The following is a 25001-nucleotide window of genomic DNA, read 5'->3' on the forward strand; positions in this document are numbered from 1 at the left end:
CTCCATCCTCTGAAGGTCACAGTCCCTTGGAGTTTTAAATATATATATAAATAATATAAGTATATAAGTAATATAAGTTATGTAAAACAATATATAAATAATATTAGTAATCTAAAGCAGTCAGTAAATGATTTGTACTAACAAAAACTTATGGTGAGGTAGAGATTGACTATTTGGGGTCCCTCTATAAGCTAGCAGAGTAACTGTTTTAGGACCATTTCTTTTTTTTCCACATCTTTTAATGGTATCTGGGAATGAGCTTCACTAGATTTAATGTTTCTTTAGTACCTTGCATCTTCTCATTAGAACCACAAGTTAAATGAATAATCCCTATTTTAACTAAGTTGATGAGCCAAGTCGTCAATAGGTGGACCTCAGTGTTCATATATAAAATTTGGAAGGCCAGCACTTATACATATTCTATATTAACATCTCTAAACCTCTCTTCATACACCAGGCTCAGTTTTTCGTACATCATCTGACATATGTTGTTGGGTTATCACATGATGACATTTTATGCTAGGATGAAAGGGGGCTGAATAGTTTACTCACTGGCAGAATGTACCAACAGTATTTAAAACTGAAAACCTCACATATTAGAAGGTAGACTGTTTCCTACGTATAATTTTAACAACATGCAATGGAGTTTTGTGGTTTAATTTTAATGTGTTTACATGCTTTTGTCAGTAGGTATATGCTTCGATCAGTACAATTAAATAAGGATTTCTCTAGAAAGAAATATATTGCTCTTAGTTTTTAAAATTTAGAATATGAGCATATTTTTCATTCTTCCTTTTTTTTTTTAAAGAGTCAACACAGACTGTCCAGGCTCTGCAGTATTCAACTGCTGATGGTCCCCTAACAGCAAGTAAAGATTTAGAAATCAAAAACTTAAAAGAAGAAATTGAAAAACTAAGGAAACAACTAAGAGGTAAATTTCTGTGATTCATTATTAATTCTGTTTAGTAGACATTTTAAAATGTTTATTCACGCACAAAACATTTATTGAGTACCTGTTATGTGTTACATGATGTGAGCTATGTGCCAGTGAGGGAAAAGCAAATAAAATGGTTCTGCTCTCAAGGAGCTCATGTTCTGGTCTTGGAAAAAGATAAACAAATAGTTTTTTGCAGTACATGTTAAAAGGCCAGAAGAAAAATAAACATAGGTACATAGAGAGTACACAGGAGGAGCACCTTACCCAGAATTACATGAAAAAAGATGACTTTTTGGAGGACCTATTCATTTGGGATATTTGTCTGGCAAAGCATTTATATGAGTAGTTCATTTTTCAGTGTAGGTTAATTAAAATTAATTTTGAATTGTTGATATGCCTGTTATATCCATTTATTAATTTATTCCATTCATTCAACAAATATTTATTGAGTAGCTACTATGTACTAGGTGTTGTTTTATGATCTTGGGATGCAGTACTAAACAAAATGATAAAAATCTTTGTCCTTGCTGGGGTGGAGGGCAAACAACAGACATTAAACAATAACTATGTAACTTTGTAAATGATACAGTATGTTAGAAGGTGATAAGTGCTTAAAAATAGAAAAGATTAAGGAGAATGGGTCAAAAGTGTAAGATGAGGTGTTTTATAATTTTAAATAGTGTGATCCATGTGAGAAAAATATTGAAGGAGTTAAGGGGCCTAGCCATGCAGTTAAATGGGAAACACATGTTACATGCAGACGGATCAGCCAGTGCAAAGGCCCTACTGTCAAAATGTGCCTCGTGAGTTCAAATAAAACATAAAAGGACAGCAAGGCTAGAGCAGAATGAGCAAGCAGGTGGAATGGATGGACATGAGGGTAGAGAAATTAAACAGGTGGAGAGGGCTCATTGCCTGATCAGTGGAGTCTTACTGACTGTTAGGTCTTTGATTTGTTCTGTGGGTGAAATGGGAGCCTTCTGCAGGGTTTAGAGGCATCACATGATCTCAGTAAGAGTAAGGGGAGAGAGAGAAGGTACTATTTTGGCTAGAATAGTCAGAACGCTCTAGAAAAGTAGTTTTAGGCCAAAATAAGTGAAGAAAAGAAGGATCTGACCCAGTGTCTTTTACAAAAAGGATTATTTAAAATGCAATATTAAGGCACATGGAGATTCTAAATTTGAGCATAATTTATGCTGTTCTATTTTTTTAAGTGGCTGTCCTCCTAATAAACATCTCCTTATCAAATTTCTGTAGCTTTATCTTTTTAAAACTAAGTTAGATTAGGAATATGATAAGTAGAATCATTTACTTTGCTTTGATATCAACACTAAAACATTATCAGTGGCACTGAATGTATTTGAGTTTTTTGGCACTAAGAAAGCAGTGAGACACAAGACACAACTAGGGTGTTTAGTGATCCGTATCACTTCAAAGAAGTGATATGGATTCGGAAAAACCTATTTACGTAAGTCTATCTCACTTATATGTTCTAGGAGGGATTTTTGGTTTTTTGTTTTGTTTGTTTGTTTGTTTTTAAGATTCCTTGGGATTTTCTGTGCTGACCATCATGCATCTGCAAATAGGAACAATTTTCTTTTGCCCTTTCTGATCTGGATGTTTTGGGGTTTTTTCCCCCTTATTTCACTGGCTAGAACTTGCAGTACTTTGTTGAAGAAGAGTGTTGAGAACAGACATCCTGGTTTTCTTTCCTATCTTAGAGGGAAAGTATTAAGTGTTTCACCTTTAATTGTAATATTAGCTGTAGGACTTTTATAGATACTCTCATCAATTTAGAAGCTCTCCTCTATTTCTGTGTTTCTAAGGGTTTTATCATGAATGGGTTTGAATTTTATCAAATATTTTTTCTGCACTGATTGATATGAACATGTGTGTTTTTTTTTCTTTAGTTAACCTGTTAATATGGTGGATTAAATTGGTTGATTTTGAAATATTGAATCATTGGAATATGCACATGCCTGGTCATGGTGTATAATTATTTTTATATATTAATTCTATTTCCACTGTTTTGTTCAGGAATTTTTAATCTGTATACATGAGAGATACTCATCTTTGTTGTATTTTTCTTTTTTTTTTTTTTTGTACTGCCTTTGCCTGGGTTTTTAGTTTGTTTTCTTCTTTTGTTTTTTGGCTTTTTAATGAGATATGATTGACACGTAACATTATCTTAGTTTCAGGTGTACAACATAATGATTCAATATTTGTATATATTGTGAAATAGTCACCTTAGTAAGATTAGTTAACTTACATCACCGCATATAGTCATAAATTCTTTTTTCTCGTGATGAGGACTTGTAAGATCTATTCTCTTAGCAACTTTCAAATATACAATACAGTATTATTAACTGTAATAACAGCACCACGTTGTACATTACATCCCCAGTATTTATTTATTATATAACTGGAAGTTTGTACCTTTTGACCATCTTTCCTTCTTTAACCCACCCTGCACCCCCGTCTCTTGCAACCACCAGTCTTCTCTATATCTGTGAGTTCAGTTTGTTGTTATTGTTGTTTTTGTTTTAGATTCCACATGTAAGTGAGATCTTACTGTATTTGTCTTTCTCTGTCTGATTTATTTCACTTAGCACAGTGCCCTCAAGATCCAATCCATATTGTCACATATTGCAAGATTTATTTTTGTGGCTGAAAAGTATTCTATTGTATATATACAATTCCAGAAGTGGAATTTCTGGATCATATGGTAGTTCTATTTTTAATTTTTTGAGGCCTCTTCATACTGTTTTCCATAGTAGCTGCACCAATTTACATTCTCACTAATAGTACACACGGGTTCCCTTTTTACCACATCTTTGCCAACACTTTCTATTTCTTATCTTTTGGATGAAAACCATTTTAACAGGTGTGAGATAATGTTTCATTTTGGTTTTGATCTACATTTCCTTGATAATAAGTGATGTTGAGCACCTTTTCATGTTGGCCATTTATATGTCTTCTTTAGAAAAATGTCTATTCAGCTCCTCTGCCCATTTTTTGATAGGATTGTTTGTTTCTTTGCCATTGAGTTTATGAGTTCTTTGTACATTTTCTGTATCAACTTGTTGATCTTAAAAGTAAAAGTCAATTATTTTACCAGAAAAAATGGGTTTATTTGGGAATAGCAGAGAATTGCAGTTTGGGACAAGCAAGCCATGGCAAAAATCATAGGCAAGTTTAACAAACAAAGTGAGGAATATTTTATAGAGAAAAATGAGGAAGTCGGTAAAGGTTGTTTTGAATGAAAGTCCTTTGGAGAAAAGTGAGAGTTCAGGGTGAAGATGGTTTCTCATTGGCTTAGTTCCTGGGGTAGTTGATTTCTTATAGGAGATGTGATGTACTGTCTTTCCTGTTGGGGCCTGTAATTGATGATTCCATTCTTGGAACTGTAATTGACAGTTCTTCCTGTAATTGATGAAGAGAGTTACTGTGTGAGAGTTCCCCCTTCTGGCCCCCCAACTCCATTTTAGTGAGACTTCCCTTTATTAACTTTCACAAACACCTTGTCAAATATTTGTTGATTTGCAAACATTTTCTCCCTTTCCATATGTTGCTTTTTAATTTTGTCTATGGTTTCCTCTGCTGTGCAGAAGCTTTTTAATTTGATGTAGTCCCATTTGTTGATTTTTGCTTTTGGCTGTGGTATCAGTGTAATGCTGGGCTCATAAAATGAGTTTGAGAGTATTCCCTCTTTTATTTTTTGAAAGAGTTTGAGAAGAATTGATATAAATATCCTTGTTATTTTTTTTAGTTGCTTGAAGTGTAAAGTTAGGTGTCTGAGGGTTGTTTTTCTTTCTTTGTTTTTTTTTTTTTTTTTTTTTACCGTAGGTGTTTATTGCCATGAACTTCCTTCTTAGAACTGCTTTTGCTGCATTCCAAAAGTTTTGGTATATTTTTTCCATTTTTGTTTGTTTCAAGATTTTTTGAAATTTCCCGTTTAATTTCTTTTTGACCCGCTGGTTACTAATGTGTTAATTTCCACATTTCTGTGAATTTTTCCAGTCTTTCCCGTTATTGGTTTCTAGTGTTATACCTTTGTGGTTGGAAAAGATCCTTGGTATGATTTCATTCTTTCTAAATTTGTTAAGACTTGTTTTGTAACCTAACTTGATGTATCCTGAAGAATGTTCCATGTGTGTTTGAGAAGAATGTATATTGTGCTGCTGTTGGATGGAATGTTTTGTATATATCTGTTAGATCCATCTGCTCTGAAGTATAGGTTATGTCCAATGTTTCCTTATCAATTTTCTGTCTAGATAATGTATCCATTGTTGAAGGTATAATATTGAAGTCCCTTACTATTATTGTGTTGTTGTCTATTTCTCTCTTCAGATATGTTGTATTTACTTAATATATTTAGGCACTACAATGTTGGGGTCATAAAAATTTTTAATAGTTATATCCTCTTGATGAATTGACCCCTTTATTATTATATAATAAACTTTTTTTGTCTCTTGTTATTATTTTTGACTTAACCTCTCTTTTGTCTGATAAAAGTGTAGCTGCCCTTATTCTCTTTTGGTTTCCATTTGTATGGAATATCTTTTTCCATCCCTTGATTTTGAGCCTATGTGTGTCCTTAAAGCTGAAGTGAGTCTTATAGGCAGCATGTAATTGGGTATTGTTTTTTTAATCCATTCAGCCACTTGAGGTCTTTATTGGAAAATTTAATCCATTTATATTTAAAATAATTATTGCGTAGGTACGGATTTACTAATGTCATCTTATTGTTTTCTGGCTGTTTTACAGTTCCTTTGTTCCTTTCTTCCTCTCTTACTGACTTCATTTGTGAATTGATGATTTTCCATAGTGGTGCTTTTATTTCCTTCTCTTTCGTGTATCTACTGAAGGTTTTTGCTTTGTGGTTACTATGAGGCATACATAAAATATAACAGTCTATTTTATGTTGTAAAATATAACATCTATTTGATGACAGCTGTTTATTCTTCCTGTTTATTATATAATTGTTTCAATTATTTCCTCTTCAGATGTTTTAGAAGCACATCAGACAAGGTTATAATGTTTCCTTAAACCATGAAGTATAATTTAGAAAGCTTAAGGGGGAAAAAAATTCTATTCTATTTACCCGTATTTTTACGTGATGCTCTTCCTTCCTTCCTGATATTACTGTGTTCCTTGTTTTGTTGTTTGCTTTGTGTTTATAAAACTTACTTTAGCCATTTTTAAAAGGTAGGTCTGCTATCAACAAATTCTTTTCATTTTTCTTCATCTGAGAATGTCCTGATTTTCCCTTTATTCCTCAAGAATATTTTGCTGGACATAGGAGCCTGGATTGATAAGTTCTTTTGTTTTAGCATCTGAAAAATACTGTGCTGCTTCCTTTAAGTTTCATGTTTTCTGAGGTGAAATTCACTGCCATTCTGAGTATTTTTTCCCCTTATGCAAGAAGTTTTCTCTGGCTGCTTGCAAGTTTTTTCTGTAGTATTCTGATGTTTGATGGTGTGTTTTAGCATGGATTTCTTTGGGTTTATTCTGTTTGGTGTTTGTTCATCTTCTTGAATCTGTAGGTCTATGTGTCTTGGCCATATTTTGGAATTCTTTTAGACCCTATTTTTCTAAGTACTTTTACAGACCTGCCTACTTTCTCTTCTCCTTCTGGGACTCTGATGATGCGAGTGTAAGATCTTTTGTAAATCATCACACAAGTCCCTGAAGCTCTGTTCATTTTTGTTTCCATTCTGTTTTTTCTTTCCTGTTATTCAGATTGGTTAATTTCTATTGTTATACCTTCCAGTTCACTGATCCCTTTGATCCCACCTTTGTGCTGCTGAATCTATCTACCAATATTTTTATTTTATTAATTTATAAAATTCCCATTTTGTTCTTTGTTAATCTTCCATTTCTTTACTGAGACTTTCTGTATCTTTGCTCAGGTCTTCTACTTATTCATTTGTTTCAAATATGTTTATAATTGCTCATTGAAGCATTTTTATTATAGCTGTGTTAATATCTTGTCAGATTATTCTGACATCTCTGTCATTTTGGTGTCAGCATCTATTGATTTTCTTTTCTCATTCAAGTTGAGATTTTTCTAGTTCTTGGTAGGATGAGTGATGTTTGATGAATGACTCTGGATCTTATTTAAACCTTCCATTTTAGCTGGTTTTTCCTGACACCATTCCAGCAGTGGGAAGGGGATTGCCATCTCCTTACTGCCAGGTTGAGGTAGAAATCCAGTTTCCCCACTTGACCTCCCTTGACACCCAAGGAAGGGCTCCTTGTTATTCTTGGAAGGGAATGGGAGTTCCAGCCCCCTGACTGGTTTCCACTGACACTGTGACAGGGGTGGCCTTATTACTGCTGGGCAATGGTGAAAGTTCTTACTCTTTTCTGATACCACCCCAATGGGGAGAAGGGGGAGATCCTCATTAATGGTGGGTGGAGATGGAAGTCCTAGTTCCCCATGTAGTCTCCACTGACACTGTGTGTGGGAAGGGGCTTGTTACCAGCCAAGGGGGTTGAAAATCCTGGCCCTCCCTTCTCTAATTACCCTTGTGGTATGTTTGGGCACTTCATTAAAACCTCATGTGATTGGAAATCTAGTTCTTCACTTGTCTTTTGCTGACACAGGTGGTCATCAGGCCACAGTGTTTTCTGTGGTGTTTAACTTGAGCAGAGTGGTTATTTTCTAAAACTTTTCTGTCTTACTAGTTTACCCTCTTCTTGGTTCTTTGGCTAGAAAGAGCAGCCTTGTTCAAGCTTTTGTTCTCTGCTTCTGTTGGCATTTCTGCGTTGCTGGCTTCTTCAGCTCTAAGTCTGTGAAATAAGAACCAAAAAGAAAACCCAGGGAACTTACAGTAGTTTCAATGTTCCTGACACACTGTGTCAGATTCCATTGTCCCTGGCCAGTCATCCTTTTTCTCTCCAATTTCAGACTTCTTAGTTTATTTTACGTATAATGTCCAGCTTTTAAAATATAAATCTGATCCCATCACAGCTTCAACATACATACTTAAATGTTTTCAGAGGATCCCCGTTGCCTCTGGGATAAAATTAAAATTTCTCAATTCTAATTACAGGGTCCTTCATTATCTTGCATGTATTTTCCTCTCTAGGTTTGTCTTTTGTTATTACTCCCTCACCCACTGATCCCAGCCATGGTGAACTACTTTTAATTTCACCTAATCACCTCCAGGTTTTACACATATTTGGTTGTTGTGTTTTTATGTAGTCTTCTTTTTTTCACCCCCATTTCATTCATTTTTTTCATCCATCCATCTGTCTATCCATCCATCTATCCATCCATCCATCCGTCTAAACATCTATTTCTTTCTTTCTTTCTTTTTGCTTGTTTGCTGGAAACACTCTTCACCTGGTAAATTTCTACTTCTCTATAAAACTTTTCACCACTGACACATTTTTAAAATTTTATGTTGTTTTACTTCCCTTGCCTTACCACTAGACTATAAGCTCCTTGAAAACAGGGACTTTGAGTATTTTATTCATTGATATATCAAAGTGCCTATAATGATGTTTGCTACATAAAAACCCCTAAATCAGTATTTGTTGATGAATGAGTGAATGAATGACTAAATGAAACCTCACTCTTGGAAATCTCTGACCACTTCCTAATGTATCTTCCTACATTCTGTCTTTACAGGCAATCCCCAACACACTCACATCCCTTACATACAAATAAATGGTCCCTGGCGTCACCCGAATTGGGGAAATTGATTACCATTAAATTATTGGTTGAAACGCCCTTCCTTTACTTTATTCCTACCTTCTCCCTAAAGTCAGTGCTTATAGGATTACTCTACTCATTATTTTTTATCATTTCCCAGAGGTGGAATAGAATCAGTGAAAATAATGTTGTAAGAAAGGCTATATCCCTCTTTTTAGTATTCTTCCTTCGCAAGCACTGTTTTCTTGGTCACGTGTTAGTCCCAGTGATACTCTAGATTTTATTCCATCTCCTCAATATCATTCATTAATTCATTTTTTAATCTTTTTTTTTACATCTTTATTGGAGTATAATTGCTTTACAATGGTGTATTAGTTTCTGCTTTATAACAAAGTGAATCAGTTATACATATACATATGTCCCCATATCTCCTCCCTCTTGCGTCTTCCTCCCTCCCACCCTCCCTATCCCACCCCTCTAGGTGGTCACAAAGCACCGAGCTGATCTCCCTGTGCTATGTGGCTGCTTCCCACTAGCTATCTATTTTATATTTGGTAGTGTATATATGTCCATGCCACTCTCTCACTTTGTCACAGCTTACCCTTCCCCCTCCCCATATCCTCAAGTCCATTCTCTAGTAGGTCTGTGCATAATATTAAAATGATCATTTTAACCATTTTTCAATGTACAGTTCAGTGACGTTAAGCACATTCACAATGCTGTACAACCATCTCCACCATCCATCTCTACTTTACCCATTAAACAATAACTCATATTCCTCCCACCCACTAGACCCTGGCATCCACCATGCTACTTTCTGTTTCTTAGAATCTGACTGCTCTAGGAACCTCATATAAATGGAATCATAAAATATTTGTCCTTTTGTGACTGACTTATTTCGCTTAGCATAGTGTATTCAAGGTTCATCCATGTTATAGCATGTGTCAGAACTTCCTACCTTAATACAATATTCCTCAGTATGTATATATCATATTTTGTTTATCCACTTATTTATAAATGGACTGTTGGGTTGCTTCCACCTTTTGTTTTTTGTGAATAATAATGCTGCTTTGAACATGACTGTACAAATATCTGTTCAAGTCCCTGCTTTCTCTTCTTTTGGATATATAATAAGAAGTGGAATTCCTGAGTTATGTGGTAATTCTGTGTTTAATTTTTTAGGAATTGCCATACAGTGCCTCAAGGGTTATGGTTTGCACCTCTGTGTACTGTCTGTGTCCCTCCAACTCTACACTGAAACCACCCTTTCTCTGTCTCCCTCTGTCCCCTTTCTCTCTCTTTCTGTCTCTGTCTCTTTCTCCCTCACACACACAAACACACACACATACTGTCCTACAATATGCAAGTAAAGGAGAAAAATAGTGAATGGAGGGGAAGATAATAGGGAAATCTGTTTTCCTTCATCATGGTTAGAAGTAAAATCTCTTCACATCAGAAGAGTTATGGATTATTTGAGAAATAAGACCATAATGGAAAAGCTGTGACACTGCTCTTGTGTATCAGAGAGAGAGGTGCTTTGATTGTTCTGTCAACCTCCTTCTGACTCCAGCCTCAGTCCCTCTGTAGTTTATCAGTGTTCTGCTGTGAGTGCCACTGTAGTCATGCCCTTCTCTTAATTCCTATATCATCCATATAACCTGCCACACAATTTGTATTTGATTTTCTCCTTTATGATTTAAAGAGTGTTACTCTTGTCTTCCTATCTCCTTCAAGACAGAGACCGTATTTTATATTTCTCTTATATACCACACAGTGCAAAGAAAATTCCTGTGTATTGTGCCCTCCTTAAATCCTTATTCCTAACAGATTGAGTTTCAGAATTCTACTAGCAGCAGTGAGTTAAGAACCATTTTGTTGCTATGAGCTAATCTCACTTCCCTAGTACTGCTTTTCAATTTAATCACTAAAATAGTTTTAAATAACTTCATCTAAATGTTTTGGCTAGTCATGTTGCCATATATTTAATAGATATTTTTGATAGTCTTAGAGGATTTCTTGCAAAATTTTAATCGAATTTTCTATTTGTTGTAGTGAAAGTGAAGGCTCTTCTGCCTGAGCCATTTTATAAGTAGTTGGCCAAAGTTCAATACATTCTGAATTTTTCTTGATTTGGGGTTTTTATCTTTGGCGAGACAAAATTCTGTGTATTCCAAATTACAAGTGCTATATTTTTCTCCATATTAGAGGGTTTTATAAGTAATTGGCTGGGTTTGTCTTCTCCAACTTCTTTAGCCAGTACATTTCCTCATGTACTTCTCATAATTTACCTGTTGTTGTTGTTTAAATGAATATTTTGAGTTTTTTAGGCATTTTTAAAGTGTCTGAAATATGAGTCATGAAAATCTGACATGTATTTTGTATTATCTACTTAACAACTCCATGGCAAAGCTGCCAACATGAAATGGCTGGGATAAAACTAAAATTTAACCTATATTGAAATAAAACAATAAAAACATTCTTAAAGACTGTTGAAGCTATCATATTTAATACATTTTGCTGTAAACTTTATATGATGCAGACATTTTATTAAATATTGATACTTTTTTAGTTTCTAACACAGCAGTTTAGATAAATGGATGACTCAATAATTTGCAAAAAATTTTAACATGCTAGGGAAGAACTTTTCAAAGTAGAAGAAAGGAAGTGAGCATTCTCAGAAGGCATTACTAAATGTACCATGTTACTTACTACTCTAGATTGATATACCTTAGCCATAAAATTTGATTAAAATGACCCCAGAAATGATAGAAATCAGCTGTGTCACATACTAAATTTTGACTCCAAGTTATTAGAAATAACAAACTAAATTATACCTACTTTACAAATCATTGAAATCCTAAAAATGCTGAAAAGTTAAAATAACAACAAAAAAATTTTAAGATGTTTAAAAGAAATTAGTATAAACAGAAAAATTCCCACATGAAATGCTGAAATTTGAGAAAATGATAAGATGTAATTTTCTGAATATAAGACTAAATACCCTGTGATCCTTAAGATTAAACATCCATTGATATTTTTTTATTGTTCTTCAAGGAAAACACTTAACACATACTATTAAGACAAAATTAAAACTGATTAAATGCAACTTTGCGGATATTTTCAAAATTGCTAAAAACTAATACCTAATATAAATAAGCTTTTAATAAATCTGTAAGTTTAGGGCACTGAATATTAGTAAATTATTTTATTTAAGGAATCTAGAACCAGTTAGTGTGTAATACATGGATACATTTAAGTTACTTGACTACAGGACTTGTCTATACAAATGAAATGCTCTTTTCAATAGAACTAATGTATTATAAACACTTCTTCATTTATTGAAAGCATCAAACTCAACAGTGTGCAATGCTCTGTGCATTTGTTCCCAGCCTTTAATTTGCGAATGAGCCACCTGAGGATCTTGTTAAAATATAGATTCTGATTCATTAGGTCTGGGGTGGGGCCTGAGGATCTGCATTTCTCCTCTCTCCCAGAGGATGCTAATGCTACTTCTCTGGGGATGACACTCAAGAGTAACAAGGCTATAAAGAATAGAAAATATCCAGAACAAAATTAACAATGAATGTGTTTAGATTTCTCTGTTTTCACTGGCTTCAGTTCTTTAATTTGCTAATTTACTTTTGATGCCAGGGATATTTCATATCAATTTATTAAATTTTATTTAAGCATATGTTAAGATTAATTATTTTATTTTATTTTATAATAACTCTTCTGAACTTATAATGTTATACATCACTTGATTACATTACTTTTTAAGTTGGAGAGGTTGATGTAAGACTGGTGGGCTGTAGTTAGCTCTGATACTCATTTAGCAATGTGACCTTAGGCAAGTTACTCAACTACCTGAGCCTATTTCAAATATTTGCTTTTAGAAATCAGAGTTTATTCTTCAAATCACCACTAGTGAAACCAGGCGGGGTGATCTGGAACCACAACGTTACAAGCAAAACCATCATCATACAATAATTTGAGTAATATCAGCAGAAGAATGCTAACTAACAGTAGAGGAAAAGTTATCTATTTTGTTTGATTGGTCGTGTTCTTTTTTGTTAGTTTTAAGTTTTCAATTGGTTCTGAAGATACTGTTTTTTGGAATTATGGTCTTTTTCTTCTAATAGATATGAAGGCATTTTTGCACATAAATTCTGTGCAAAACTTTGCACTTAAAATTTGTTCTTCATCCTGGCATTACCTATAAACCATCTTTACAGTGAACTGATAAGCACTTAATTTTCATGAGTCAGTGGCATGTGGTGTTGATACGCTGAATACCAGTTTCAAAATACTTTATTTTTTAAAATTTAGTTGCTTTAAACCTTGGTTTTGAGTATTTATTTTTATGCAAATAGTAAAAGAAACATTGTTTCCTGTTTTTAGAATCAAGTCACTTGGAACAGCAACTTGAAGAAGCTAATTCTGTGAGGCGAGAACTAGATGATGCTTTTAGACAAATCAAGGCTTATGAAAAACAAATCAAAACATTACAGCAAGAAAGGGAAGAATTAAATAAGGTAAAAATACATAGATAGATTGTTAAAGCCTTTTCTGAATTCTTAATCTTGTTTAATTTGTATACTGAAAGCATTCATAAGGAATTACAATAATATATAGTATACTTTGTAAAAAGATGGTTTAAAAATTTAAGAATTATTTTGGTGTATGACATTTGATGAATGGCTAGTTATGAAGAAACTTCTAAATTTTCGAGGCTTCAAAGTTCAGAATCTTTTGTTCTTTTGGAGAGTTAACAATCAAAGGACTTGATTAAAAGTAAATGTTATTGAAAAAGAAATATTATGAAGAAGTGAGAGAATAGTAAAAATCTGTTTAGTGTCTATGGAAGAATGAAAAATACAGGCATATTTTCATTGTGACTTGCTAATATGAGCATTCTTTAAAGATTATGATAGAAAATTTCTTTAATTCTTTAATCATTTTTTTAGATGTCAGTTTATCTTTCAAAGCATGGATGAATAAGCTGAAGTTACTTTCATAAGAACTTTGTGAACACGTAAATATTACTATAAACATCAACAAAATTTGTTAATAGCTAGGACACAGTAACACAGTCCAATAGGATATATAATATTCGAGCACTAGAGAAAAATACTTTACATAAATGATATGCTGTGTGTACTTTGCCTTTCATTAACAAATTTTAGAATGTTGGAATTAATACTAGCCAATGCAAAAAAGAAATGAGTGGTTTATGGCATAGTATAAATTGTATTCAATGATGTTGTATATAATTCATTGATAAAACAGATGAAGTCCTTCTGGGGAAGACTTATAAGTCTTGCTGCCTGTAAAGAAATGGAGGTAATTAAAAATAAAACAAATAACCTTTTGCCGATGAAGCTAATCAAAAAGATTAACAGAGAAATCTATGAAGGTCAAAGTGAATTAGATTAGTGTATTTTTACTTTTTTCTTGATGCGCTTTCAAGCAGTGTTTTGTACAGATTCATTTATATTCATGGTCAATTTAATAATATTTGGAATTTATAACAGATATCCTATTTGTTTTAATAATATTATATTAATAGTTACTATTATGTATTTAAAGGTAGGATTACTCAGCCAAACTTGGTTAACATAATAAGGATGAGCATCTGATATCTAGATTTATAGTAACAGGTACTTGGCCAATTTTTAATAAGTTTTAATATTAAAAATCCTTTCAGTATATTTTGAGAAGAGAGTAGTACTGAAATGAAACACATCATATTGATAAAGAATTTTAAATGATTTGCCTGATATCCTACAGGCAGCAGATATTCTTTTCAAGATTTTTTTCATTTGATGCATATAAAAAATAAATGTACCATTATATAAGTTTTGACGCAAATAATAAAATGAACCAAACATCCAACTTAAGAAATAGAGCGTTACCTATTTTGTGACATAGCCCTGGGTAGTCATTTCCTATTCCTTTCTCATTACTTCCCTGACAGTGGTAATCACTGTTCTGAATTTTATGTTAATCATTCCCTTACTTAAAAAATTTTATCACATATTAGTGTATCTCTAAACAGTACATTAGTGTTGGCTTTTTTTGAGCTTTGTAAAATGGTATATGCAATCTTTTGCAATTTGCTTTTTTCACTCAACGTTGTTTCTAAGATTTGTCTGTATAGCTGTTGATCATTTATTTAGTTGCTATAAAATGTACCATTATGTCAGCACCCACAATTTACTTATCTGATTTTTTGTTTGCAGACATTTAGGTTGCTTATAATTAATAGCTACTATACATGATGCTGCTATGATCATTCTTGAACATATATCCAGACACATACACACACACACACAAACACGAATAGAATAATTGGTTCATACGCAATGGAAATATTGTATTTTTTATGATGATGTCAAATCATTTTCCACTGCTTTTACCAGTTTATACTCCTACCGATAGTGTACAGGAGTTTTTATATTCAACAGTACTTTATATTACTAGATATATTATTTTTGGCCAACCTAATCTAAGTTGACATTTTAGGTCTAAAATGATGTTTTAGTATGGTCTTAATCTGCATTCTCTAATTACTGATGAGGCTGAGTATCCTCACACATGTCCATTTATCATTTATATTTCTTCTTTTGTGAAATGCTTCTTAATATACTTTATACATTTTTCTGTTGGGTTGTTTGTCTTTTCCTTATTGGTTTCTAAGAATTTTCTGGACATGCTAATCTTTTATCGATTATGTATGTTACAGATATCTCCCAGGTAGTGGCTTGTCTTTTCATTTTGTTTATGGGAGCTTTTGACTAACAAAAGTTTTTAGTCTTAATGTAGTCAAATTTATCAATCTTCATTTTTAAGATTATTGCATTTGCTGGCTTATGTAAGAAATCTGAGGTAAAAAACAATTCTCCTAAATTTTTATCTTGGAAGTTTTTAAGTTTGGTTTTCATATTTAAATTTTTAATGCATCAGAAATTTATTTTTGTGTATCATATAAGGATCCAATTTCACTTTTTCCCATATGGCTAGCCAGTTGTTCATTTACTAAATAGGCCCTCCTTCCCTTAGTGATGAGCAGTGTCACCTCTGTCATATGTTAAATTTCCATTTATGCATGGGTCTATATCTCAACTCTCTATTCCTTGAAAACTGTGATGGGATTTTGATTAAAATTGCATTAAATCCATAGAGCAATTTCAAGAGAATTGACATCATTATAACATTGAGTCTTTACGTTCTTATCCATGTTTATTAATATCATTCTAAATGCACACAAGATTTCAAGAGCAAGGAAAGATTATTACGATTTACATTCAGAAAAGCAAAACAAGACATAAACCAGGTGGCTTTCCTGTATGCCCGTTCTTACCCTTTAGGGCAACACAATGAGAGCTGGTTGGATAAAACCCTACACATATGGAGACTGTATGGTAGAGAAAGAGCCCTGAAATAGTGAATCAGGGTGTTTACATAGAGGAGAGAGGCAGATGCTTCCTGCTTCCCCTCTATCTCTACCCACCTTTCTGCGGGTCTCCTTGGAAACCTTAAGAGAAGGATCTAGGACTCTTTGGAATATAAATAAGTCACTCCAGTGGAAAGATGTGTCCAAGTCTCCAGCTCTATAAAGAGATTTTCTCCTTGGTACAGGCTCTTATCTCTCTCTCCAACTCTCCTTGAAATGTAAACACATAAGTCCAGGAGTTAAATCTCTTTGGAGTTTTCTCACTACGTATCTAAATTAGTCATAAATTACTTTACAAGGCTTGCTTTTAACTCATGTTCCAAGTTTCAGTAAAATTTGCTTAGAAAGGCCTAACTGTACAAAAACATAAAATTATTTTCTCTGCAGTCCCACAGTCTTTTTATCCACAAACATAGTATGTCACTCTGTATCATTAAAGTATTTTAAAATGTTTCTCCATAAAATTCTATACAGGTCTTGTTTGCCTTTCCTTAAATTTATGATTGTAAGTTTTCATATTTTAAATGGTACCTTGAAAATTATACTTTCTTACTGATTTTGTTCTAGGAACATTGCTAAACTCTTATTAATTGTAATAATATATTTGAGATTCTTTGAGGTTTTATGAAATAATGACAGGTTTTTTTCTTTGTCTTTTGATTTTTTTTTTTTTTTACTTTTCTTTCTTTCCTTGTCTTACTGTATAAGCTAGGACCTCAAAAACATTCAATAGAAGTGATGATAGCAGGCATCCCTATCTTATTCCTGATTTCTAAGAAAATAATAATGTTTTCTGTAAGTTTTTGGTAAATACTTTTTATCAGGTTAAGAAAATTATCTTCTATTCCTATTTTGCTAATCATTTTTATCAAAAATGGGTATTGACTTTATTAAATGTGCTTTTTTTGCACAGTATTGCAACAAATTTCTAGAAATTTGTTAATATCTATTGATGGAATTATATGATTGTTCTCCTTTAATAAATTGGTTTGGGGCTTCTGTGGTGGCGCAGTGGTTAAGAATCTGCCTGCCAATGCAGTGGACACGGGTTCGAGCCCTGGCCCGGGAAGATCCCACATGCCGCGGAGCACCTTAGCCCCTGTGCCACAACTGCTGAGCCTGTGCTCTAGAGTCCGTGAGCCACAACTACTGAAGCCCGCGCGCCTAGAGCCCATGCTCCGCAACAAAAGAAGCCACCGCAATGAGAAGCCCATGCACCTCAATGAAGAGTAGCCCCCACTTGCTTCAACTAGAGAAAGCCCGGGTGCAGCAACAAAGACCCAACTCAGCCAAAAATAAATAAAAATAAATTGGTTTGATGACTTACAGTTATAAACTTTTTCTACCGTTAAACCATTTTTACTTTTCTGGGTTAAAACTGAATTGCCCATGTATTGTCTCCTAAATATTAATATGATAATATAGGTAACAGTTATGTTGCATCTGTTCTAATAGTACTGTTTTAAGTGCTTTACATTTATTAGCTCATTTAATCTTTTAAAGAACCCTGTGATTTACGTATTAGTAGTAGCAGCAGCAGCAGCAGCAGCAGTGGTAGTAGTGTTTTTATTTTATAAATGGTGAGATCCCACACAGAGAAGTTAGGTACATTTGCTCAAGATCATAGGGCTAGAAAGTGGGGGAACTGGAATTTCAACACAGGGAGTTGAGTTCCAGAGTTCATGTTTACCCACTTTATATATCACTGACCTGATTTCCTAATAATGTCTTTGGGATTTTTTAGGACTTTTTATTTGTTTTCTTCAATGAGATTGGCTTTTTTTTTTTCTCTCTTTTTTTTTTCCTTTGGTATCAAGATTATACTGGTCTTATAGAGTTAGCTGAGTAGCACTGCCTGTTTTTCTGTTCTCTAGAGAAGTTTGTAAAAGAAGAATGTTTTGTTCCTTGAAACACATTGGAGGAATCATCTGTAAAACCATCTGAGTCTGGAGATTTTTTTTCCCACTTGGGGGGATGGGGATTTTTTTTAGCTATTGGTTTAGTTACTTTAATTGTTATAGGACTATTCAGGCATTCTATTTCTTCTTGAAACAGTTTTGCTAAATTTATTTTTATAGGAATTTGTTCATTTCTTAAGTTGAAAAATTTACTGGCATAAAATTTTTCATTGCATCCTTTTACCTTTTTTGATTTCTCCTAGATGTGTAGTTATAACCTCTCCTTCTTTCTTCATATTATTTCTTTGTGCATTTATTCTTGTTCCCTTGTTTGACCTCACCAGATATTTAGTGAGATCAAAGAACAAGCTTTTGGCTTTGTTGATCTTCATTATTCTCATGTTTCCTTTTCATTAATTTATGTTCTTTATTATCATCTCATATTGGCGGAAGCGGTTAATACATTGTTTTCTCTTAACTTTTTATGTGGAATTTCATTGAATTTCAACTTTTTTTTAGTTTCAGTGTAAGTATTTCAGGCTATAAATTTCCCCCAATGTATATACAATACGTTTTACTGCATCCCCAAGTTTTAGTCTTTACTAACATTTTTATTGTTTTCTGTATTTAAAATTTTTTTAGTTCTAAATATTTTAATACCCTTTATGATTTTTCTCCTTGATCTGTGAGTTATTATGGAATTTAGCCTTGTTATTTTTTATTTCTATTTTAATGGTAATATTATTAAAGAATTTGATCTGTATGATATCTGTTCTTTGAAATCTACTGAGAATTACGGCATGATCTAGACCTTTTCATTTTTAAATATTCAATATATGCTTAAGAAGAATGTGTTTCCCAGTGTTGGATGCAAGCTTCTAAATATACATGAAGGTTATTAATTGAGCTTTTCAAATCTTCTTTATATTCACTATTTTTTTAACTGCTTGGTTTATCTATTAATGATTGAGAAATTGGATTTTCTCATGATGATGTATTCACCAGTTTTTCTGTGAAGTTCTAGCATTCTTTTTCTAATATATTTTGAGTCTATCTTATGGAATGCACAAAAATTTAGAGTGGAATTTCTTTCTAGTGAATAGAATTTTATCATTGCTATAATGATGCTTTTTCTATTTAAGTCTAGATTTTATTTCATAATTTGGTATAACAAACTGCATTTAACTGGTGAACTTACTCCTTTTATACTTATTTTGATTACTAATCTATATGGACATGTTTCTACCACTTTTTGTTTTCTGTTTGTCATGCATTTTCTATGCTTATCTTTATCTCCTTTCTCACTCTTTTTTTTTTAATTGGAGTAAAGTTGATTTGCAATGTTGCATTACTTAGTGCTATACAGCAAAGTGAATCAGTTATACGTATACACATATCCACTCTTTTTTAGATTCTTTTCCCATATAGATCATTAGAGAGTATTGACCAGAGTTCCCTGTGCTATACAGTAGGTCCTTATTAGTTTTCTATTTTATATATAGTAGTGTGTGTATGTCAATCCCAATCTCCCACTTATCCCTCCCCACTTCCCCGCTGGTAACCATAAGATTGTTTTCTACATCTGTAACTCTGTTTCTGTTTTGTAAATAAGTGCATTTGTACCATTTTTTTAGATCCCACATATAAGTAATATCATATGACATATGTCCTTCTCTGTCTGACTTACTTCGCTTAGTATGACAGTCTCTGGGTCCACCCATGTTGCTACAAATGGCATTATTTCATTCTTTTTATGGCTGAGTTTGCTCTTTTTTTAAATTGTGGCAAAATATATATAACATAAAATTTCTATCCTAATCATTTTTATGTGTATAATTGAGTAGTGTAAGGTACATCACATTGTTGTGAAACCAATCTCTAGAATTCTTTTCATCTTGAAAATATTTTTCTTGATTTTTAATTGAGGTTTTTGTTTTCTTGTTCTCGTTTTGCTCACTACTCATTCTAGCAGTTTCTAGTAGTATTGAATTTTATCGTGCGTATTTAACAAAGTCTAAATTTAATATCTTTTTTTAAAATTTAGTATTGGGTTGGCCAAAAAGTGCCTTCGGTTTTAAAGTAAAAATAAAAGACTTATTTTTCATTTTCACCAAGAACTTTATTGAACAACGTATTCAACCTTTTGTCCCACTACCTTCTGCCATTTTTCAGGCAACTTCATAATTCCATCTTCCCAAAACTTTTTATCTTTTTGGGCAAAGAACTGTTCCGGGTGCCTTTTACAGTCTTCCAGGGAACTGAAATTTTTTCCATTAAGAGAATTTTGTGAAGACTGAGATAAATGGAAATCTGAACGTGCAATGTCTGGTGAATACGGCAGATGAATTAGACTACCCAGCCAAGCTGTAACAGTTTTTGCGTGGTCATCAAAGAAACATGCGGTCTTGTGTTACCCTGATGGAAGGTTATGCGGTTTCTGTTGACTAATTCCAGATGCTTTTTGTTGAGTGCTGCTTTCAGTTGGTCTAATGGGAGCAGTACTTGTTGGAGTTAATTGTTTGGTTTTCCGGAAGGAGCTCATAATAGAGGACTCCCTTCCAATCCCACCATATACACAACATCATCTTCTTTGGATGAAGCCCATCCTTTGGTGTGGTTCGTGGTGGTTCATTTCACTTGCCCCACGATCTCTTCTTTTCCGCATTGTTGTACAGTATCCACTTTTCATCACCCATCACAATTTGCTTTAAAAACGGTATGTTTTCGTTACGTTTAAGTAGAGAATCGCAGGCAGAAATACGGTCAGGAAGGTTTTTTTCACTTAACTTATGTTGAACACAAACATCAAAGCGATGGACATAACCAAGCTGGTGCAAATGATTTTCAGCGCTTAATTTGGATATTTTGAGTATGTCGACTGTCTCCCGCGTGGTATAACATTGATTGTTCTCAGTTAATGTCTCGATTTGATCACTATCAACTTCAACTGGTCTACCTGACTGTGGAGCATCGTCCAGCAAGAAATCTCCAGCGTGAAACCTCGCAAGCCACTTTTGACACGTTCAGTCAATCACAGCACCTTCTCCATACACTGCACAAATCTTCCTTTTGTGTTTCAGTTGAGTTTTTACCTTTCTTGAAATAATAAAACATAATATGCTGAAAATGTTGCTTTTTTCTTCCATCTTAAGTATTAAAATGGCTACACAAAAATTCACCAGTTTTGTTAAGTTTTTTTTTTAATGTATACTGTTATGACAGGTGTCACAAGAAAATCTAACAAAATTGTTTCGAATGAGGTTAAAGACAGCTAAGCGCTACTAGAGCCGTCTTACGGGAAAAACCGAATGAACCTTTTGGCCAACCCAGTATCTTAAACTGTTGCTTCCAAACACTTTGAGGACCTTTAACTCTATTGCTTCTTCCCAACTACTGTGCTTTTTTGGACCAATATGTTAGTTATGTCCTTTTTGTTTACTGTACAAATGAGACAATAATACAATCTTATATACAAGTTTGCTTACATTCATATTTATGTTTACCAATTTCTTAGCCCTCCACTTCTCTTTCATTAGACCTTCCTTCTAAAATCATTTTTCATTTTCCTGAAATAAATATTTAGAGGTTCCTTTAAGTTCAGATCTGGTTGTGGTAAGCTCTGTCAATTTGTGTTTGTAAGAATCTCATTATTTTTTAGCCTCATACTTCAAAAGTAGCCTCATACTTCAAAAGTAATTTTTCTGTGTGTACAATTTTAATTATTATCTCTTAAAAAATATGTCCTCCTGTTACTATTGTTACTTCTTAGATGTCTGCTCTAATTATCTTTTTTTTCCTTTTTGAGGATGGGGAATAGGTGATTTGTGTTTTTTCCCTCCGATTTCTTTTTTTTAAATTTTTATTTAATGTTATATACTTTATTTTTTAAAGTTTCTGGGTTTGAGTTTCTTCTTATTTTTCTTCATAAAGGTAGAGCTTTCTATATTGGTAGATTCATGTTTTTAATGTTAATACTTACATTTTTTCATTTCTAAATGCTCTATACAATGTTTTATAAACAGTTTTTCGTAGTCTTTTTGCCTCATCATTTTAAATAGTCTTTTGTCATTTTCCTGTTTTTATGATTTCCTTTTATTTCTTCAAACATTTCATGTATAGCAATCTTATCAGTATCTGATAGTTCTAATATCCAAATACCATTGGGGTTTATTTTTATTGTTTGTAATGTTTGCTTGTGGTTGTTTGTCCTTTGGGTGTTTGGGAAATCTATGGTTGTGAGCTCATATGTGTATGCTCTTAAAAAAAAAAATAGATATCATTGAGACTCTTCCTCAAAGAAGGTTGCATTTCCTTTTGCTGGGAGGCAGGTGGTTCTGCTGACCCAAGTCTACTTCAGCTTCTTCTAAGTTTCTCACTTTAATTAGCTTTTCTCTTTGCTGCTGGCCCAAGAGTTAGTCTCCACATCAAATACAGCCCTTGTTTTTATCATTTGTAATCATTTGATATAATTTTTAAAAATCTCACAGATATCCGTTAAATTTCACAAAATCTTTATCTTTACCATTGTATCTTGTATTCCTATACCTTTATTTGTTTATTTGTTTATTGAAACTAAGGTACTGGAAGGTTAAATCAGTTGTTCCTTTGCAGTTAGCATGTTAGCATAAGGAATTGAGAATATGAACAGAGCACCATGCTCCTAGTATCTGTTCAAAAGTAGTTCATTTCTTTTAATTTTGTTCTGAGGTGAATAATTTTGGCTCTTCTTGACTTCATGATAAATATTTTGATGGCCAAATTTGGTCCCTAGGGTGCAGAATTGGTAACTTATATTCTTTTTACGAAACTGTAGGAACTAGTCCAGGCTAGTGAGCGATTAAAAAACCAATCCAAAGAGCTGAAAGACGCACACTGTCAGAGGAAACTGGCCATGCAGGAATTCATGGAGATCAATGAGCGGCTAACAGAATTGCACACCCAAAAACAGAAACTTGCTCGCCATGTCCGAGATAAGGAAGAAGAGGTGGACCTGGTGATGCAAAAAGTTGAAAGCTTAAGGCAAGAACTGCGCAGAACAGAAAGAGCCAAAAAAGAGGTTAGTAGTCAGGCAAATTTGTAGTGCCCATGGGGTAGTGATTAAAGCTGCTTTTTCAGACTAGTGAAATAATATATATTTCATTCTTTAATTTTTGAAAAGAGTTTTTTTTTTAGTTTGGTAATAATATTTAATATGAATTTCAACATTTGAGTTATCTATTGCAAGGTAAATTCCCATGGGGAGACATTTTATTGGAGAAACAATTATAACCGTGAAATCTGCTTTTATCATTTTATTTTAAAGCTGGAAGTTCGTACAGAAGCTGTAGCTGCTGAAGCATCTAAAGACAGGAAATTGCGTGAACAGAGCGAGCACTATTCTAAGCAACTGCAAAATGAATTAGAGGGACTGAAGGTATCGTTTGATTTCATATTTATGAAGTTGAATTAATTTTCTCCTCTTTCTGCTTAACAGGACTATGTTATGTTCTCTTTTTGGTGTAGAGTAAAAACTAGCTATCCTTCAAACATAGTATTCTTATTTCTCATTCTTATGAATAGGAAGCTGGTATAGACTTCTTAATCATGCTGTAAGGAAAGGGAAGGTGGCTGTATTTAGTGGGGAGAAGAAATCTTTCAGGAAGGAGTTAAAATATTTATGAAGGGGGCTTCCCTGGTGGCGCAGTGTTTGAGAGTCCACCTGCCGATGCAGGGGACACGGGTTCGTGCCCGGTCCGGGAAGATCCCACATGCCGCGGAGCGGCTGGGCCCGTGAGCTATGGCCGCTGAGCCTGCACGTCCGGAGCCTGTGCTCCGCAACAGGAGAGGCCACAACAGTGAGAGGCTGGCGTACCGCAAAAAAAAAAAAAAAAAAAAAAAATTATGAAGGGCTGCATACCTTGACAAGATATATTGGTAATCTCATGGGAGGCAGGGTTAGATGTCCAGATCCTCTGTCTTGTTAAGTGACTTAGGAGAGGCTCAGAGGTAGCTTTGCAGATACTTCTGTTAAGTGGGATGAGATGATAATTGGCCTGGATTTAAACATCTCAGCAGAAGTGCTTAGCAAGGGAAATCTTTGTGCCAGCTCTAGAGTTGGACTATCTGCTTTTAAAGCCCAGCCTCATCAGTTACCAGCTGTGTATCGCTGGACAAAACATTTAATCTCTTTGGACCTTAATTTCTCATTTGTAAAACCCTATCTCATTGGTTTCATGTAAGGAGTACATATACATGTATGTAAGCTGCCACATCATAAGTGGTCAGTAACTATTAGCTATAGTAATAATATTATATATGTCAAAAGTGAGAGAATTAGGATTAATTGACTTCGTATTTCTATAACACTAAATTATAATCTGAATATGATGTCTGCCTTTTCTTGACTCTACCCTTTGCATATCCCAATTCCTCTGCATTGTCTGCCAGCCACCACCTCCACACACTCCTTGCGTGCCTAGTCTAGTATCTTATTCATCCAGCAAATATAAGAACGAAGTTGAATGTCATCTCAGGAAGTCTAAATATTCCTTATTCTCTGCTGCTATAGAATTTTGTTAATAACTTTACAATAGCTCTTATTATAATTATTTATTCACAAAATGTCTCCCCACCTAAACTGTGACTTAGCTTATTGAAAACATAGACTGGTATATTATTTGTTTTGTTTTGATTGATCATGATTGCACAGTCTTGGTTAGCTTTCCAAAATAGTTATGTTTCTTCTATAAATAACCTATGCTTCTAGAGCAGGATTAGTATATAGAAGTCATTACATTACCGTCTCAAATAACTTTCAGTCAGGGACTACTTTGTTTCCAGCACTATCTTAGGTGATTTTGGTAAGCACAAGAATCACAAAGTGCAAACTGGAGGAAATCTTAGAGATTATTTGCATTTGAGGAAAGCGAAACTCAGATGAGTTTAGGATTTTATAGTCTTAAATGATAGAGTACAGTTTAAACCCAGGTTTTCTAATTCTTAGTACCATTCTGTCCACTAGTTTGATTTTTACTTTTTTCTGTAACAAACACTGCTCATTGAAAACTCTGA

General features: G+C 33.7%; 1 protein-coding gene across 14 annotated transcripts in view; it reads left to right on the plus strand.

Moving 5' to 3' along the window:
- CDC42BPA (CDC42 binding protein kinase alpha) overlaps window positions 1–25001 on the plus strand; it is a 326934-nt gene that overhangs the window by 190569 nt on the left and 111364 nt on the right. For 12 of the 14 annotated variants that reach the window (XM_049713472.1, XM_033430345.2, XM_049713441.1 and 9 more), the window contains exons 11-14: window positions 809–931; window positions 12999–13132; window positions 22765–23007; window positions 23254–23364. In XM_049713472.1, the coding sequence (XP_049569429.1) occupies window positions 809–931; window positions 12999–13132; window positions 22765–23007; window positions 23254–23364 (611 nt within the window). The remainder of the gene's footprint in view (window positions 1–808; window positions 932–12998; window positions 13133–22764; window positions 23008–23253; window positions 23365–25001) is intronic. The other 2 variants (XM_049713467.1, XM_004270970.4) reach the window with 1 other exon arrangement.

The sequence above is a fragment of the Orcinus orca genome, chromosome 1, assembly GCF_937001465.1.
Source record: "Orcinus orca chromosome 1, mOrcOrc1.1, whole genome shotgun sequence".
In the NCBI taxonomy this organism is placed as follows: Eukaryota; Metazoa; Chordata; class Mammalia; order Artiodactyla; family Delphinidae; genus Orcinus; species Orcinus orca.